The sequence below is a fragment of the Neltuma alba genome, unplaced genomic scaffold (assembly GCF_004799145.2).
Source record: "Neltuma alba isolate B1F8T4 unplaced genomic scaffold, ASM479914v2 tig00001660_pilon, whole genome shotgun sequence".
Taxonomy (NCBI): Eukaryota; Viridiplantae; Streptophyta; class Magnoliopsida; order Fabales; family Fabaceae; genus Neltuma; species Neltuma alba.
In genome coordinates this window covers 39,493-54,628 of record NW_021632559.1, presented here as the reverse complement: position 1 = coordinate 54,628, position 15,136 = coordinate 39,493, and the positions used below count along the sequence as shown (strand labels likewise).

The following is a 15,136-nucleotide window of genomic DNA, read 5'->3' as shown; positions in this document are numbered from 1 at the left end:
GGAAGCGGCCGCCGGAGCTCCGGTGCCGGTGGCTGGATTCCGGTGAGGCAGTGGCTTTCTTTTTAAAAAAAAAAAAAATTAAAGAGGGGTATTTTGGTAATTTGGCCATGATTTCATAATTACAATTTGAGACCGGGTCCTTCATAGTAATTTAGCTTATTCAGGTGACCATAGAGTGATTTTGCTAATTCGAGGGTCTTTATTTGTGATTTCCCCAAAAAGAAACCCCGCATGCAAAAGCAAAGAGAGTAACTTGCTTTGAAGTTCGTGCGCTACACACAGAAGAACTCGAAAATCGGCTATTCCAACGTTTTTAAATACTGAGACCAATCATAAACAAAAAAAGAAGATGTCGTGTCGGCAGGCACGCTGAGAGCATCATACTGCATGTGGGCGTGCAGATGTCCACTGTGCATCCCTGGTCCCGTACGCTACGCACCGTTTCCTCCGCTGCCTGCCGCACCGCTCCTTCCTTGCCTTATTATTACATTCCACCTGTCACCTCCGCCTTCCCCTCAATTCACTCCTGTACCCACCGAAAAGAAACGACATCGTTCCCCACTCTCATCTCCGCCAATATTTGCGCTGCACGTGGCTTCCCTTCCCAACATGACGCATTTCTTAAATTCTCTACGATTTTGCCAACATGATCACATGCAATGTTAGCCTCTCTTTTTTCCCACATTAACTTGAAAATCAAATTATCGGCCCCAAATTTAAATAATTCAAAATGAATTATCCCTATTTTTTTAAAAAAATATTCTTATGATCACGTTCTTTTATAACGTGAATTGAAAGAAACAGTCGTGATTTGCTACTTACCGTTTAAAAAAAAAAACTCATGTTTTATGATCATATTTTGCTCAAAACAATCATAACATTTTACATCTCTCGCTCAAATTCCTTTAGGTTTTATTGCTCCTTTAAAGGAAATTAATTCAAAAAATAATGGTCATCCGATGAAATTACTCCGTATTTTTCTTTTCATCAGGATTTTTTTAACTGTGTATGTCACCGGAAAACTTCACCATTCATGCCATAACCGTCGCAACAGTACTGTCACGTGTCTATTTCAGAAGGAATTGGTCCCGTGTCGGTATGCTCTCGCAGCCTGTAAAGTACTGGACACGTGTCAGTTCATGCCTCTGCTCTCACCCCCCTGCGATTCCAGAACACACGAAAGCAACCTTAAACCCGCGCTGCTAGTAACAAGTTCACATATTGATCACTTCACACGTTTATCCTTCTCACTCTCCCTCTCTCTGAACCACATACCCCTCCATTTTTCCCGGCCATCTCGTCGGAAGATTCTTTCTCTCATGCTTCCTTTGTCAAATCATTCGTCGCCGGAACCCCAACCTCACCGAAGACCCAGAACTCCTGAGCTATTCGACGGCAAGAGCTCTTTCAATTCACTTTCGAACTTATTCCAGCCCCTTTTCTCTCCTCAAAACCCTCGCGTATGGATCCTCGTTATCGTCCTCTTCATTCAGATTGTACTCCTCTGCAACCTCCGTAATTTCCCCACCTCAATTTCTGTTCGCTACGGCCACCATGTCCACCATCACTTCCCCACTTATCTAGCCCCCAACAGCGTCATCGAGCATATACCCAGGGAGGAAAACGCCTTGGTACAGAAGATACCCGGTGAAAACACCATCGCCGTCGCCGAGACGTCGTCACATGAGAATTCCGGCGACCAGGACCAATGTGGGTCCGGTAGAGTCTTCATCTACGACCTTCCCAATACCTTCAACCGGGAAATTCTCGAGAATTGCGATAACCTCAACCCATGGAGCTCCCGGTGTGACGCGCTTTCAAACGACGGATTAGGCCAGTTTGCCGGTGGACTCGCTGAAATTGTGCCGGAGGATCTAGCTCCGGCGTGGCACTGGACGGATCAGTTCGTTTCGGAGATCATCTTCCACAATCGCATGCTGAATCACAAGTGCAGAGTCACGGAGCCCGAATCCGCTACGGCGTTCTACATCCCCTTCTACGCTGGACTCGCGGTCGGGAAGTACCTTTGGTCCAAATCCACCGCAGCCGAACGCGATCATCACTGCAAGATGATGCTAGAGTGGGTCCACAATCAACCCTACTATCAAAGATCCAACGGCTGGAATCACTTCATCACCATGGGCCGCATCACATGGGACTTCCGCCGTTCCAAAGACGAAGATTGGGGTTCTAGCTGCATCTACATGCCGGGAATGAAGAACATCACACGACTTCTCATTGAACGCAACTCGTGGGACTACTTCGACATCGGCATTCCCTACCCCACCGGATTCCATCCCCGATCCGAGTCGGACCTAACTCGGTGGCAGAGCTTCGTACGAGAACGGAAGCGAAATACTCTCTTCTGCTTCGCCGGCGCGCCACGTAAGTCGTTTAAGAACGACTTCCGAGGTCTTTTGCTGAGTCAGTGCCGTGACTCGTCCGGGTCTTGCCGAGCCGTGGATTGTGCGGGAGCAAAGTGCTCTAACGGAACGTCTGTGATTCTGGAAACATTTCTGGACTCCGATTTCTGCTTGCAGCCCAGAGGAGACAGCTTCACGAGGAGGTCGATTTTCGACTGTATGCTAGCTGGTTCGATTCCGGTTTTCTTCTGGAGGCGAACCGCTTACCTTCAGTACGAGTGGTTCTTACCTAGTGAACCGAAGAGTTTCTCGGTTTTTATAGACCGGAATGAGGTGAAGAATGGTACCTCCATTAAAGCTGTGCTGGAAAGGTACAGTAAAGAGGAGGTCACGGCGATGAGGGAGAAAGTGATTGAGTTCATACCCAAGTTTGTGTATGCAAAACCCCAAGAGGGGATAAAGGGGATAAAGGATGCTTTTGATGTTGCTCTTGATGGGGTTCTGAGAAGGTTCAAGGAGCAAGAAGAATCAGGTTTTACTAAATGGTAACACGGAAGAAGATTGAAAAACCCATCTTGTTGGTTGTTGCTGATGAATTGGGTAGTGTAATAGAGTTATTTTCACAGATTAAATTAATAGATCTACAATGAGCACCCCTCTTGGCCCCTCCCCCTGCATTCGTCTCTGATGGGCTCGTGGGTTGTACTATAGTATGTGATTCTTTCTATTGTGACCATGGATGATACACTCATCAAAAACTGTTGTTGTATATTTGTATTAATTTTTTCACAGAGAGAATAAAATTCATTTTTGAGCACAATAATTGCTTAGTTCTGCAGTCACTGTGATCGCAGCAGCTGGCTGGTAGCTACTGAGAAATCACCCCACATTGTGATGACATGTAGTAGAACGATGCTTCCTGCAATAAAGATTGGTGGTCCTCACTGATCTATGATTTGGATAGATTATGGCGCTGGTCTGGTCTCTGGGTGTTCAGGGTTTGGCCAATGATGAGATGAGAGAAATAGACACAGCATCACTGATACAAATGCATTATAAAAACGGTATATCGCCATAAATTTATGGATTTGTACTGTTTGGATAGGTATATCCAGGGTGTGCTGGATCTGTTTTGTAGAAGATCTGTCTTCATTTTTATCAGTTCGTGATGAACTTGTGCGCCATAATCAGTTCTTAGAGTGAAGCTTGGAGAGGTGCATGTTATGTTATGCAATTCTCTTGCATTTTAGATTATCCTGAAGAAGTTATAAATACACGAGACTGAGGCAGATGGATTTGTCTGATAAGAGAAGATAGCTTCGAGGCAAGTCACTTGCAACTACTTTCAGTTGTAAGTTGGGACAATTAGTTATTCTTGAATTTGGGTGGAATTTAGAGCATGTTATCCCTGTATCAGTTAATGGTAGTGTCATTGCCAGGAGAATCTGAAGCTGGATTTGCTTTGATAGTTTGCAAGCTGCAATCTGCAGAGGATGACTAGGAGCCGCTTGAGGGTCAAGATATTTTATTTCTTGATTTACTGAAACCAAAATAATATTGGAAGATGATGCGGGAAGGAATCCAATCCAATTTCCGCAGTGACTTGTGGGGCTTAAACTTAAAGGGGTTTAAATGCATAAAAAAAATAGGAAGGAAATGGGGAATCTGTTACTTTTGTCTTTTACTCTGTGTAAAACAAGCTGGGAAATTAAAGCAGGGTGGCCCTACTCATCTTATTTAAAGGCCTTTAGGATTATTGAAGTTGGAAAAGGGGAAAAAAACAAATCAGAGAAAGGGATTCAGTCACACAAGCTTTCCAATTCTTTCATGGACGTATATATTAAAGAAATTTTAAAAGAGTGAGTGTTGGTGTGGGTATTATTCTTTGCTTTTAGTAAACTACCTAGGCTGAATTACTAAAGCCATCCCACCACTTTGTAGATACCAAGCGTAGTGTTTTTATATAGATAGGAGTGGCTGGCACAGTAAATATGATTCTAATTTAGCACAAAGCCATCTTCATTTTTCTTTAAAAGGGAGTGCCAAATCATGAGGTTCACTACGGAAGGTCCCTGTATTAGAAAATTAAAAGTTTATTAAAAAAATGTCATTTTGTAAGTGAGAAAAGTGATCATCGTATTAAACAAATGCTAAAATCATGTGCAAGCTTAAATCGTTGGCTCATTCTCAGTCTCTGACCATGTCAATATATTCTGGGAGGCAAGTGTACCGACAAAATGTAAATAAATCACACACATTAAAAAAACCCCTTTATTTTAAAATTCAATAAATTACTAATTAGGGTTACACGATGACACACACAAAAGAACCCGGCAGATTCAACCTGATTAAAAAAAGAAGAAAATCTAAATTTTAATGAACTGAGGTTTACCTGGCAATTGTTTACATGCCCAGTTCCGACAAGTAGCAGCCTCACGTGCCTAGGATTGAAGTAGTGCTCTGTGGATTGTTCTCACTTCTCACTAAATAGCTTTGTGGTAGGGCTAAAATACGGAGAAACTATTCGTTGTTAGTCTCTTGACCCATTTTACCTCAGCATTACTCTTTGGGCCACAAGCCCAACAAAGCAAGTTTCACTAAAAATATGAAGACGGGTCAAAAAGGGGGCCCATGTCAACCTCGCCCCAGACAAGGAAAATACAAAATTTTAAATAAAAATAAAGGAGACAAATAAATGCTCATTGAAAATTGTCAAGATTCAAGAACCACGTATCGATCCAGTGTGCAGGTCGATAGCGCGCGTGTCCACGTCTCTTGCAATTTTCGCCCAAACCATGAGCGTATGTGTCATTCCACTGGTTTTATATGTTTATTTTAATTTCTTAATTTTATCTTATTATATTTTATTTCGGGAAAATGACAGATAAAGAAGGTGGAATATCTGAAATTCCAATTTGGGAAGCTAAGGAAATGTAATGACAATGAGGGAAGTACTTCCCAAATTGGAATTTTGAAATTCAGTGAAATGACAAAAATGCCCTTTGTCTTTTTTTTTTTTTAAAAAAACACCCCACCTCTCACCGGTGGCCGGCCGTCGGCAACCACCGCCGGCAATTGGCCGCTGGCGGCGGCCGGTGTGGTGGCTGCCGGTGGAAGTTTTTTGTAATAGTTTTTTTTGTGTGTGGGAGAATATTGCAAGAAGTGGTAGGGGTGGGATTTGATCCCACGACCCCTTGGCCATTTGGGCCAACAAAAAGACAGATGACCATTGGGCCATCAAAGACTTATTAACTTTATAATGCAAACAAAAATATAAGTTGACTCTTTTACTGTGACTCCAGCCTGTGACAATAATTTACCTCAGGATGACAAGTCTTAATTGAGAAATAACAAGTCTAAATTTGATATTAACAAAGCGACTTTTCCTGATACATAATAAGAAGTAACAGTATATTAATTAAAAATGACAGTTTATTTGAATATGACACGTCTTTACTGAAAAATGACACGTCTAAACGTGAGATTAACAATATGCCTTTTTTTATACATATATAACAAGAAGTAGCATGTACATTAATTAAAAATGACCATAATTTATTTGAAAATGACACATCTTTACTGAAAAATGACAAGTTTAAACTTAAGATTAACAATGTGTCTTCTCCTGATACATAACAAGAAGTAGCATTAACAATATGTCTTCTACTAAAAAATGACAAGTCTAAATTTCAGATTAACAATATGTCTTCTCCTGATACATAATAAGAAGTAGCATTAATAATATGTCTTCTCCTGATACATAACAAGACAAGTCTAAACTTGAGATTAATAATGTGTCTTCTCCTAATACATTACAAGAAGTAACATTAACAATATGTCTTATACTGAAAAATGACAAGTCTAAATTTAAGATTAACAATGTGTCTTCTCCTGATACATAACAAAAAGTAGCATTAACAATATGTCTTCTCCTGATACATAACAAGACATGTCATTTTCAAATAAATTATGGTCATTTTTAATTAATGTACATGCTACTTCTTGTTATGTATCAGGAGAAGACACATTGTTAATCTCAAGTTTAGACTTGTCATTTTTCAGTAAAGATGTGTCATTTTCAAATAAATTATGGTCATTTTTAATTAATGTACATGCTACTTCTTGTTATATATATATAAAAAAAAGACATATTGTTAATCTCACGTTTAGATGTGTCATTTTCCAGTAAAGACGTGTTCTTTTCAAATAAATTGTCATTTTTAATTAATATACATGCTACTTCTTATTATGTATCAAGAAAAGTCGCTTTGTTAATATCAAATTTAGACTTGTTATTTCTCAATTAAGACTTGTCATCCTGAGGTAAATTATTGTCACGGGCTGGAGTCACAGTAAAAGAGTCAACTTATATTTTTGTTTGCATTATAAAGCTAAGAAGTCTTTGATGGCCCAATGGTCATCTGTCCTTTTGTTGGCCCAAATGGCCAAGGGGTCGTGGGATCAAATCCCACCCCTACCATTTCTTGTAATATTCTCCCACACACAAAAAAAACTATTACAAAAAACTTCCACCAGCAGCCACCACACCGGCCACCGGCGGCGGCGGCCGGCCGACGGCGGCCAATTGCCGGCGGTGGTTGCCGGCGGCCGACCACCGGTGAGAGGTTGGGTGTTTTTTTTTTTAAAAAAAAAGACAAAGGGCATTTTTGTCATTTCACTGAATTTCAAAATTCCAATTTAGGAAGTACTTCCCTCATTGTCATTACATTTCCTTAGCTTCTCAAATTGGAATTTCAGATATTCCACCTTCTTTATCTGTCATTTTCCCTTTTATTTCCTTCTAATCGGGTCATTTATAAATTTTGATAATATAATTGGTTGTAAATTTTATAATCCATATTAACGCTCATAATTATATTTTACAGGGCGAGTAATTAATTATTTTATCAAATCTCTCTCTCTCTTATTTTAATTTTTACAAGGCGAGTAATTAATTATTTTCAATGCTATCAATTTTAGTTTTATTTCTCTGGATAGACTAATCCGTCATTTTGTCATTTTGTTTTCTTTGGCCTGAAGCTCATAAATTGCTTGCTCGGGGATCTCGAGCGACGAACGAAGCGATTTCAGGCCGCATAATACACAATCTGTAAAAAGCTAAATTACTCCACAGAAGCCATATATCGATCTTTGATTCTTCAGGTTTCGCTTCGGAGAAGATGATGAAGACGGAGGTATTTCTGCAACTCCTACTCTTGTTTGCCTTTGGAATTGGAGCGACTCTCTCAGTCGCAGAGTTCCAATCTTCTACTCCAGAGCCTCACGCGGCTGAATCCTTCAATGTCAGCTATATCCAGGTATGCCTCGCAAAACCTCTTTTCGTGATTAATTTCTCGCCCTTTGATTCTTTTATCCTGTTTCATCGTACATGAACTATGATATAGCCTGTGATTTTCCTTCTTAATTTCTTTCGTTTCTCGTGATATAAGATGAAGAACGTTGGGAGCTGTCCTTACACGGTGATTATATCTACGAGTTGTTCGTCTCCTGTATATACAAGGGATCAGATCAGTATTTCTTTCGGGGATGCTTATGGCAATCAGGTCTTTTTTTTTTTTTTTTACCAGCTAAGTTGGATTCATCAATTTATTTATTGCATTTGCTAGAACATGAGGTCTAATTTTAATTGGAATTCAGCTGTTCGGAGAAGATATTAGTATTTTGGAAGTTGAAACCTTTTGGTTCTTTAATTGGTTCAAGATCGACTTATCGAAATTGGTTCTTATTTTTTCGGTGAATCATATCATTTTATTCGCTGTCTTGTTTTATGGCAAAAGACCTTGAACTCCTTTTCTAGGTATTTTGATTGTTTCAACTTGAATTGTTCTAGAGTTAACTAGTGTTTGGTTTTGATAGGTGTATGATTCATCACTTTAGTCCTTAGAAGTCACGTGAGATCATATTGATATTTAAACAAAATTTGAAATTTAATGATAGTAATTATCTTTCAATCAGCCAGGAGAGGGAACATGCAACTTTTGGGGACCCTAATGGTAATTTCTTCTTGTTGTTGCATATATTCATTCTATATTGGTATATATAGGAAGGACAGTGGTTTAGCATAGACTCTGCTTGACAGCTATAGAATAAAAGATCAGACTGGAGTCTCTAACTGATAAATTATGGAGCGTCAAGAGCAGAACAAATGATTTTCATAGTGATACTGGGGAAAGCAATAGTAGGTTGATAGCTTTAGAATCCATGTTAACAAGAAGCAAATAAAAGGCTCAATCAATGAAAGCAGAAAGAAAGGAAGCCTCATTTGGGACCCGCTTTTAACTAATTGAGGTAACTTATTCTTGCTTCTTTTTCACATATTGATGATCAGATATATGCACCAAGACTGGATGATCCATCTTCAAAAGCATTTGAGCGGTGTTCTTCGGATACATTTCAGATAAATGGTCCATGTGCATATCAAATTTGCTACGTATACCTTTACAGAACTGGACCCGACGGCTGGAAGCCACGAAGTGTGCAAATTTACGGTCATAACACAAGGGCTGTTACATTTAACTACAACACATTCATTCCTTCGGATACGTGGTACGGGTTTAATTTGTGCAATGCTGCTTCATCTTCAAGCCAACTATCGTGCAGGAAATGGTTTTTATGTGTTGTTCTAGGGTTTGTTTTTAGTTTCTGGATGTAGATATATGTTATGTGTTCTTTCCATCTGTCTCTCCACTTCTCTGTAACTAGGAAACTTTGTATTTCCCGCGAAAAACATAGAAACATGATAGGTTTAAAATGACCCGTGTCTGATTCAGTGTATTCTACTATTCTATGGCCGGCTTGTTTTGTCTGACTCATTATGTTCACTGCAATGTTTCAATACGTGGTGCTAGATAGGTGCTTGCTAGGCAATTTACATTACTTCCAACAACACCAACCCCCCCCCTCTTTTTTCGGAGCTCAGTAATAGCGTACTTTTGGCCTCATGAGCGTGGGACTCAGTTTTGTATTTACATTGCATTTCTAGTAAGCAACAATTGGTAAAATTTGTTCTTCGGTCAAAGAAAAAAAATTTGGTGAAATTTGCTATGCAATCTGTTTAACTTCATTTATTTATTGGATGTTTTCCGTTGAGAGGATTTAAACCACTGTTTTATCTGTTGTTCATTTCAGTGTATTTGAAAATGTTTTATCAAAAGATTTCAGTATCATTATTTTTGTCAAGTATACTTCTTAAAGTGATTAAATTAAAATCTTATATAAACTTAAATGATTAAAAATATTTTTAGCCATATAAAATATGAAACAAATATGCAATTTATGATATGCATTTGTTACGCCATTTTTTTATTTTTGCCCTGAGAAAACTTAACACCGTATGTTTGGATTAGAGTTGAAGTTCCAGAAAAGAAACACATTCGGGGAAAAAAATTCAAATTCCTTTTTTTTTTTTAAAAAAAAGCTGGATGGTAGAAAAGTTATTCTTCGCATTGTTTAAATTCAGCAAGGTGGAATGGAGGAGGATATTGTCATAACTTGCAGGTTGACAATTTCTTTTTGCAATTTCGAAAAGATAATAAAATTAATATTAATAATTGAGTTACAGCAATTCGTTTTGGCAAAAATATTGCAGCCATTAATAGTTTAGCACCATATAGTTTTTAAAAGTAACTTGATTCATTTTATTCAGACAAAAATTATTGCATTATTGATATACACTTAAAACTTCCGATCACTCTGACGCTTAAGGTAATACTCGTAATTTACATTAAAAATCCTAAATTGATAAAATCTAATGCAGTTATATTAAGAATGCAAGAATTCTGATTTTTTTCATATTATAATTAATTTTAATTTTTTTAATACAAATTATAAAGCTCTGGAATAACAAATTAACTTTAAAAGTAAATTTTTATAACATAGAATTTCTTTAATTTTTTGACGCATTTTTAAAATTGATATTTTTTTTAAACTAATCAAAATATAATAAAATCAAATTGAAGTGCTGAACTATACTCCTCATTAAATTTAAATCCTTATTTATCATTTTTCGAGGAAAATAATTGTTCTTGTGCTAAAAGATACCATCATTGGTGAAAAAAATCATTATAATTATGGTATTACCTCTGCTTCTGAACGGGGACAAAAATATTCATTTCAATCTATTTAGTTTTTTTTAAATTTATTTTTTATTAATTTCATATATCATTAAGGAGCTCCTAATCAAGAACTGGTTTCAATATACATAATTAAAAAGAGTAATTTTTTAAAAAAAATAAAAAATGTTTATTATAATTAATTAAGTTAACTAAAGCGGCTCATTAATCATGATACGTTGCCAGTTAGCGCAACCGTAAAACCGGTACCTGCTTCATTTTCTCCTGCTCTCTCTTCCGCAGTTCACTGCCTTGAGTCCTTTGATGCAGCCGAAGTCTCTACTCTTCCTTCCTTCTCTCTTTTCTTGTACCTTTTACACATAACATAACTTTATTGAGACATATTTTTCCGAGTTATCCTATAACATCATGCCTCCTGTAGCTCCCTCTGAGAGCCCCAAAGGAAAGAAGGAGAAAAAGGAGAAGAAGACTAAGAACAACATTTCAACTGAAGAGGCATCCATTGGTAAGGAGAGCACGAAAAGTTCTAAGCTTACAAGAAATATGAAGGTGTCTGATTCTGACCAAGATGGGTTTTCGGACAAGAAGGCGAAGAAGAAGGAGACCAAGAAGCGTAAATCTTCGGATATTGATGGGGTTGGAGAGAAGAGCGAGAGTAGCTCGGAGTTAGTTGAGCCTCAAAGTTCGAGGGCGAAGAGTCAGGAGAAGAGAAACAATAACAAAAAGCCGAAATTCGAGGAACCTGACATGGGGGAGGAGGAGGTCGAGAAGAAGAAGGATCCCAATGCAATTTCGAACTTTCGGATATCGAAGCCCTTGCGGGCGAAGTTGAAGGAGAAAGGGATTGAATCTCTATTTCCCATTCAGGCCATGACCTTTGATACCATTCTCGATGGTTCTGATTTGGTCGGTCGGGCGCGCACTGGTCAGGTGCGTTCTCTTTTTATCCTTTTGTGTATTTACAAATGCTTATGATTTCCTGGTTCTTAATAGTTACAACACGTATTTCTGGGGCCCGGAGGTGGACGGAATTCCTGTTAAGTTGATATGAACATTTAGTTACATAGTTGCTATAACTCTCGGAGCCAAAGTTTCAAAAAGATCATTCTGCATTTGACTGATTTCAACTTTTTATCGTTTGCATTGATTGTCAACTGTTGGGAAAATGTAGGGTAAAACACTGGCTTTTGTGTTGCCCATATTAGAGTCTTTAACCAATGGTTCGGCTAAGGCATCCAGAAAGACTGGCTATGGGAGGTCTCCAAGCGTTCTTGTGCTCTTGCCCACTAGAGAATTGGCCTCTCAGGTGCATTACGCAAGAGGCGGTTGCAGAAAAATCTTCATGTGATCGATATATGGATATTTGTTATTCCTTTTGTTTATAATGTGTTATGTGATGCATTAGGTGTTCTCTGACTTTGAAGTCTATGGTGAGGCGTTGGGTTTGATTTCCTGCTGTTTGTATGGTGGAGCTCCATATCAAGCTCAAGAAATTAAGCTCAAGCGAGGTGTCGATATTGCTGTTGGAACACCAGGCCGCATAAAGGTAATTACCATGTTGCATGCACGTGTGTCTCTATGTATTATGGAGCTGCTGTTATTCCTTGTTATGGTTATTAAATTATGGCTAGGATGGAAGCTTCAGTTTGTCTAAGAAAGAATTTATTCTTGATTTATATGTGAATATCCATGTAGGATCATATAGAGAGACAAAATATTGACCTAACTCAACTAAGGTTCCGTGTCCTTGATGAGGTAGATGAGATGCTGAGGATGGGTTTTGTTGAAGATGTTGAATTCATTCTGGGTATGTGTTTTTCCCCCTACCTGTAATGCATGGAATGCTGCTATGCTTCGATTTTAGGGTAAATTATGCATATCTGATGGAAGATACTTCAATTACTCTTCACATTCTTATCTGTTGATATTCTTTACTCCATATATGGTTAAATTGTCACAGATTATTGAGATGTTATCCAAGGTTTTTGGGATGATAAGATATTTTTCAGAGATGTAAAAATCTGCTCTATATGTTATGCAGGTAAGGTTAAAGATGTTAGTAAAGTTCAGACACTTCTATTCAGTGCTACTTTGCCAGACTGGGTTAAGCATGTATGCTTCTGTGTGATGATCTCTAGTGTCAGAATTTTTTATTGTTACAAAAATTTTGTTGCCAAATATGATTTTGTTGCCAGATTTCCTCGAAGTTTCTGAAACCAGATAAGAAAACTGTTGACCTCGTTGGGAATGAGAAAATGAAGGCTAGCACCAATGTTAGGCATATTGTTCTTCCATGTACGAGTTCTGCCAGGTCCCAGCTTATCCCAGACATTATTCGCTGCCATAGCAGGTGAACTTTTATGATTCACTTGCAATATGTGCTTAATATTTTTATTTTTATGGTGAATCTATTGAATTTGGCGCATCATTATATTTTGATGGTTTTGATTCAGTGGAGGCCGGACAATCATATTTACTGAGACAAAGGAGTCAGCTTCTGAGCTTGCAGGGCTTTTGCCTGGAGCTCGAGCTCTACATGGGGACATACAACAAGCACAACGTGAGGTGAGATGTACGAAAATTTATGATCTGTGTCATAACTTTTGTATCCTTGTAACAGATATGTTTGCTTTTGGTTGATTTTTTTGGCGGACAACTTTTTTTATTTCTTTTCTTTTCTTTTTTTATCCGCTGAAATCCACCCTGCCACTTGCAGGTCACATTGTCTGGCTTTAGGTCTGGAAAATTCATGACATTAGTGGCCACAAATGTAGCAGCTCGGGGATTGGATATTAATGATGTTCAGTTAATTATTCAGGTACTTCTGGCGCATTTACTTAATTACTTATATTATATTGAGTCAATATTATGACTTTCCTAATCTGTATGGTGATCTTTATATTTGGTTTAGTGTGAACCTCCACGTGATGTAGAAGCCTATATTCATCGTTCTGGCCGCACAGGACGAGCAGGTACAAATGGAATGCAGATAATTCAAAACAGAAAGTTTAGGGTAATCAGATTTTGATAATGCTGGCGTTAAAATTTTCAGGCAATACTGGAGTCGCAGTTATGCTTTATGATCCAAGAAGGTCAAATATATCTAAAATAGAAAGAGAATCAGGCGTGAAATTTGAGCACATATCAGCTCCTCAGCCTGTTGACATTGCGAAAGCTGTTGGTGGTGATGCTGCTGAAATGATAAACCAAGTGTCCGACAGGCATTTTTTTCCCCCTTATGTGCAAATGTTATTTTATGCTGTCTTTGTTGTTAACAAATGTCATAAATGCAGTGTAATTCCTGCATTCAAGTCTGCTGCTGCGGAACTTTTGAACAACTCTGGTTTAACAGCCGTTGAATTACTTGCAAAAGCTCTTGCCATGGCTGTTGTGAGTTCCCTGTTCTCCTAACATTTCCTCAGTCTATCTTTTTGTTGCAATTGTAATTCCCTCGTCAAACCCTTCATATTCAATATGCTTCTCTAACTTGGGAAAAAAATTGATTGTATAATGTGCAGGGTTGTACCGAGATAAAGAAAAGATCACTTCTTACTTCCATGGAGAATTATGTCACATTACTTCTTGAGATTGGAAGACCCATCTTCACACCATCGTGAGAACCTTACAGTGAACCACGCTCTTAAACTAAGACGCTTGCATGTTGTTCTAAATCAGTTCCTGATTAATATCTTAATGATTACCTAAGAATACTTGCTAAATTTTTTTGGAAAGGTCTAGATGTTTGCCTTACTGATCCTTTCATTGTTGTTTTTTTTTTTGGGGGGGGGGGGTTAATAGTTTTGCATATGGAATCCTCAGGAGATTTCTGCCTGAGGAGAAGGTTGAGGCAGTGAAGGGTCTTACTCTAACTGCAGATGGAAATGGCTCCGTCTTTGACGTGCCAGCTGAAGATTTAGATATATATCTTGCTGGTAAGATTCTACTTTGAGCTATGCATGTGAATTAACTTTGTAGGGGTTGATTTGGCCCTACATTTAGCTTTCATTTCGGTTGTTATTTTTCTTCTTAAGTGATGTTTACTCTTTAGGTCAGGAAAATGCTGCTAATATAAGCTTAGAAGTATTAGAAGAATTGCCACGTTTGCAAGAAAGAGACCAGTCAAGAGGGGGCAGATTTGGTGGTGGTGGTCGTGGCGGGTTTGGTAATAATAGAAGTAGTGGCCGTGGAAACAAGTTTTCCGGTGGAAGAGGAGGTGGCAAGAATGGTGGTTTCTCAAATCAGAGGAGTGATCGGTTTTCCGGTGGTTCTTATGGTGGGAGAGGCCGTGGCGGCAATAGAGGGGGGAAGAGATGGTAAAGAAGATATGGAGCTGAGGTAGTCAAAGATGACTAATTTTTTTTCTTTTTTTCCGGCCAACGATGACTAAAATGCTTATAGCAGTAATTTTTTTCAACATAAAAATGAAAAATATTTACTTAGTTCTCTTCGTAACTCATAGGATATCATTTTTGTTCACTCTTCGCTAGAAAGAAAGCGTGAGGTTAGGTTTTTGTCTGTAAAGCTGAGCTCATATCTGGGTAAGAGGACTACTTTTCACCTTATGATAATTGTAATGACATTGTTTTGATTGAAATGCCAAGTCTACAGAAAATAAAAAAGAAAGGAAATTGTATCTGACTAAAATTACAGGGAACAATTTATTAATACATGATAATTATA

The 15,136-nt window shown here is 38.3% G+C and overlaps 3 protein-coding genes across 3 annotated transcripts; all 3 read left to right on the top strand.

Moving 5' to 3' along the window:
• The first annotated feature begins 1,220 nt into the window (after positions 1–1,220).
• LOC114760982 (xyloglucan galactosyltransferase XLT2-like) lies at positions 1,221–3,183 on the top strand. Its single transcript, XM_028950299.1, has one exon. It carries the CDS (start codon positions 1,320–1,322, stop codon positions 2,910–2,912), a length of 1,593 nt encoding a protein of 530 aa, XP_028806132.1. The 5' UTR covers positions 1,221–1,319; the 3' UTR covers positions 2,913–3,183.
• A 4,266-nt stretch (positions 3,184–7,449) lies between these two features.
• LOC114761009 (embryo-specific protein ATS3B-like) lies at positions 7,450–9,233 on the top strand. Its single transcript, XM_028950323.1, has 3 exons — positions 7,450–7,681; positions 7,814–7,927; positions 8,713–9,233. The coding sequence occupies exons 1-3, from the start codon at positions 7,544–7,546 to the stop codon at positions 9,034–9,036; spliced, it is 576 nt and encodes a 191-aa protein (XP_028806156.1). The 5' UTR covers positions 7,450–7,543; the 3' UTR covers positions 9,037–9,233.
• Positions 9,234–10,713: 1,480 nt separating this feature from the next.
• Positions 10,714–15,071, top strand: LOC114761020 (DEAD-box ATP-dependent RNA helicase 7-like). The gene is made up of 14 exons (XM_028950333.1): positions 10,714–11,386; positions 11,628–11,762; positions 11,862–12,002; positions 12,152–12,263; positions 12,498–12,568; positions 12,652–12,806; positions 12,910–13,021; positions 13,173–13,274; positions 13,368–13,428; positions 13,509–13,677; positions 13,750–13,846; positions 13,975–14,069; positions 14,255–14,388; positions 14,505–15,071. The coding sequence occupies exons 1-14, from the start codon at positions 10,865–10,867 to the stop codon at positions 14,771–14,773; spliced, it is 2,175 nt and encodes a 724-aa protein (XP_028806166.1). The 5' UTR covers positions 10,714–10,864; the 3' UTR covers positions 14,774–15,071.
• Positions 15,072–15,136: the final 65 nt, after the last annotated feature.

Coding starts and splice junctions, on each gene's coding strand:
- LOC114761009 (XM_028950323.1), top strand. CDS start 7,544: ATGATGAAGACGGAGGTATTTCTGCAACTCCTACTCTTGTTTGCCTTT. Junction 7,682..7,813: donor TCAATGTCAGCTATATCCAG/GTATGCCTCGCA, acceptor TCGTGATATAAG/ATGAAGAACGTTGGGAGCTG. Junction 7,928..8,712: donor GGGATGCTTATGGCAATCAG/GTCTTTTTTTTT, acceptor ATTGATGATCAG/ATATATGCACCAAGACTGGA.
- LOC114761020 (XM_028950333.1), top strand. CDS start 10,865: ATGCCTCCTGTAGCTCCCTCTGAGAGCCCCAAAGGAAAGAAGGAGAAA. Junction 12,569..12,651: donor TGCCAGACTGGGTTAAGCAT/GTATGCTTCTGT, acceptor TTTTGTTGCCAG/ATTTCCTCGAAGTTTCTGAA. Junction 12,807..12,909: donor ATTATTCGCTGCCATAGCAG/GTGAACTTTTAT, acceptor GTTTTGATTCAG/TGGAGGCCGGACAATCATAT.
- LOC114760982 (XM_028950299.1), top strand. CDS start 1,320: ATGCTTCCTTTGTCAAATCATTCGTCGCCGGAACCCCAACCTCACCGA.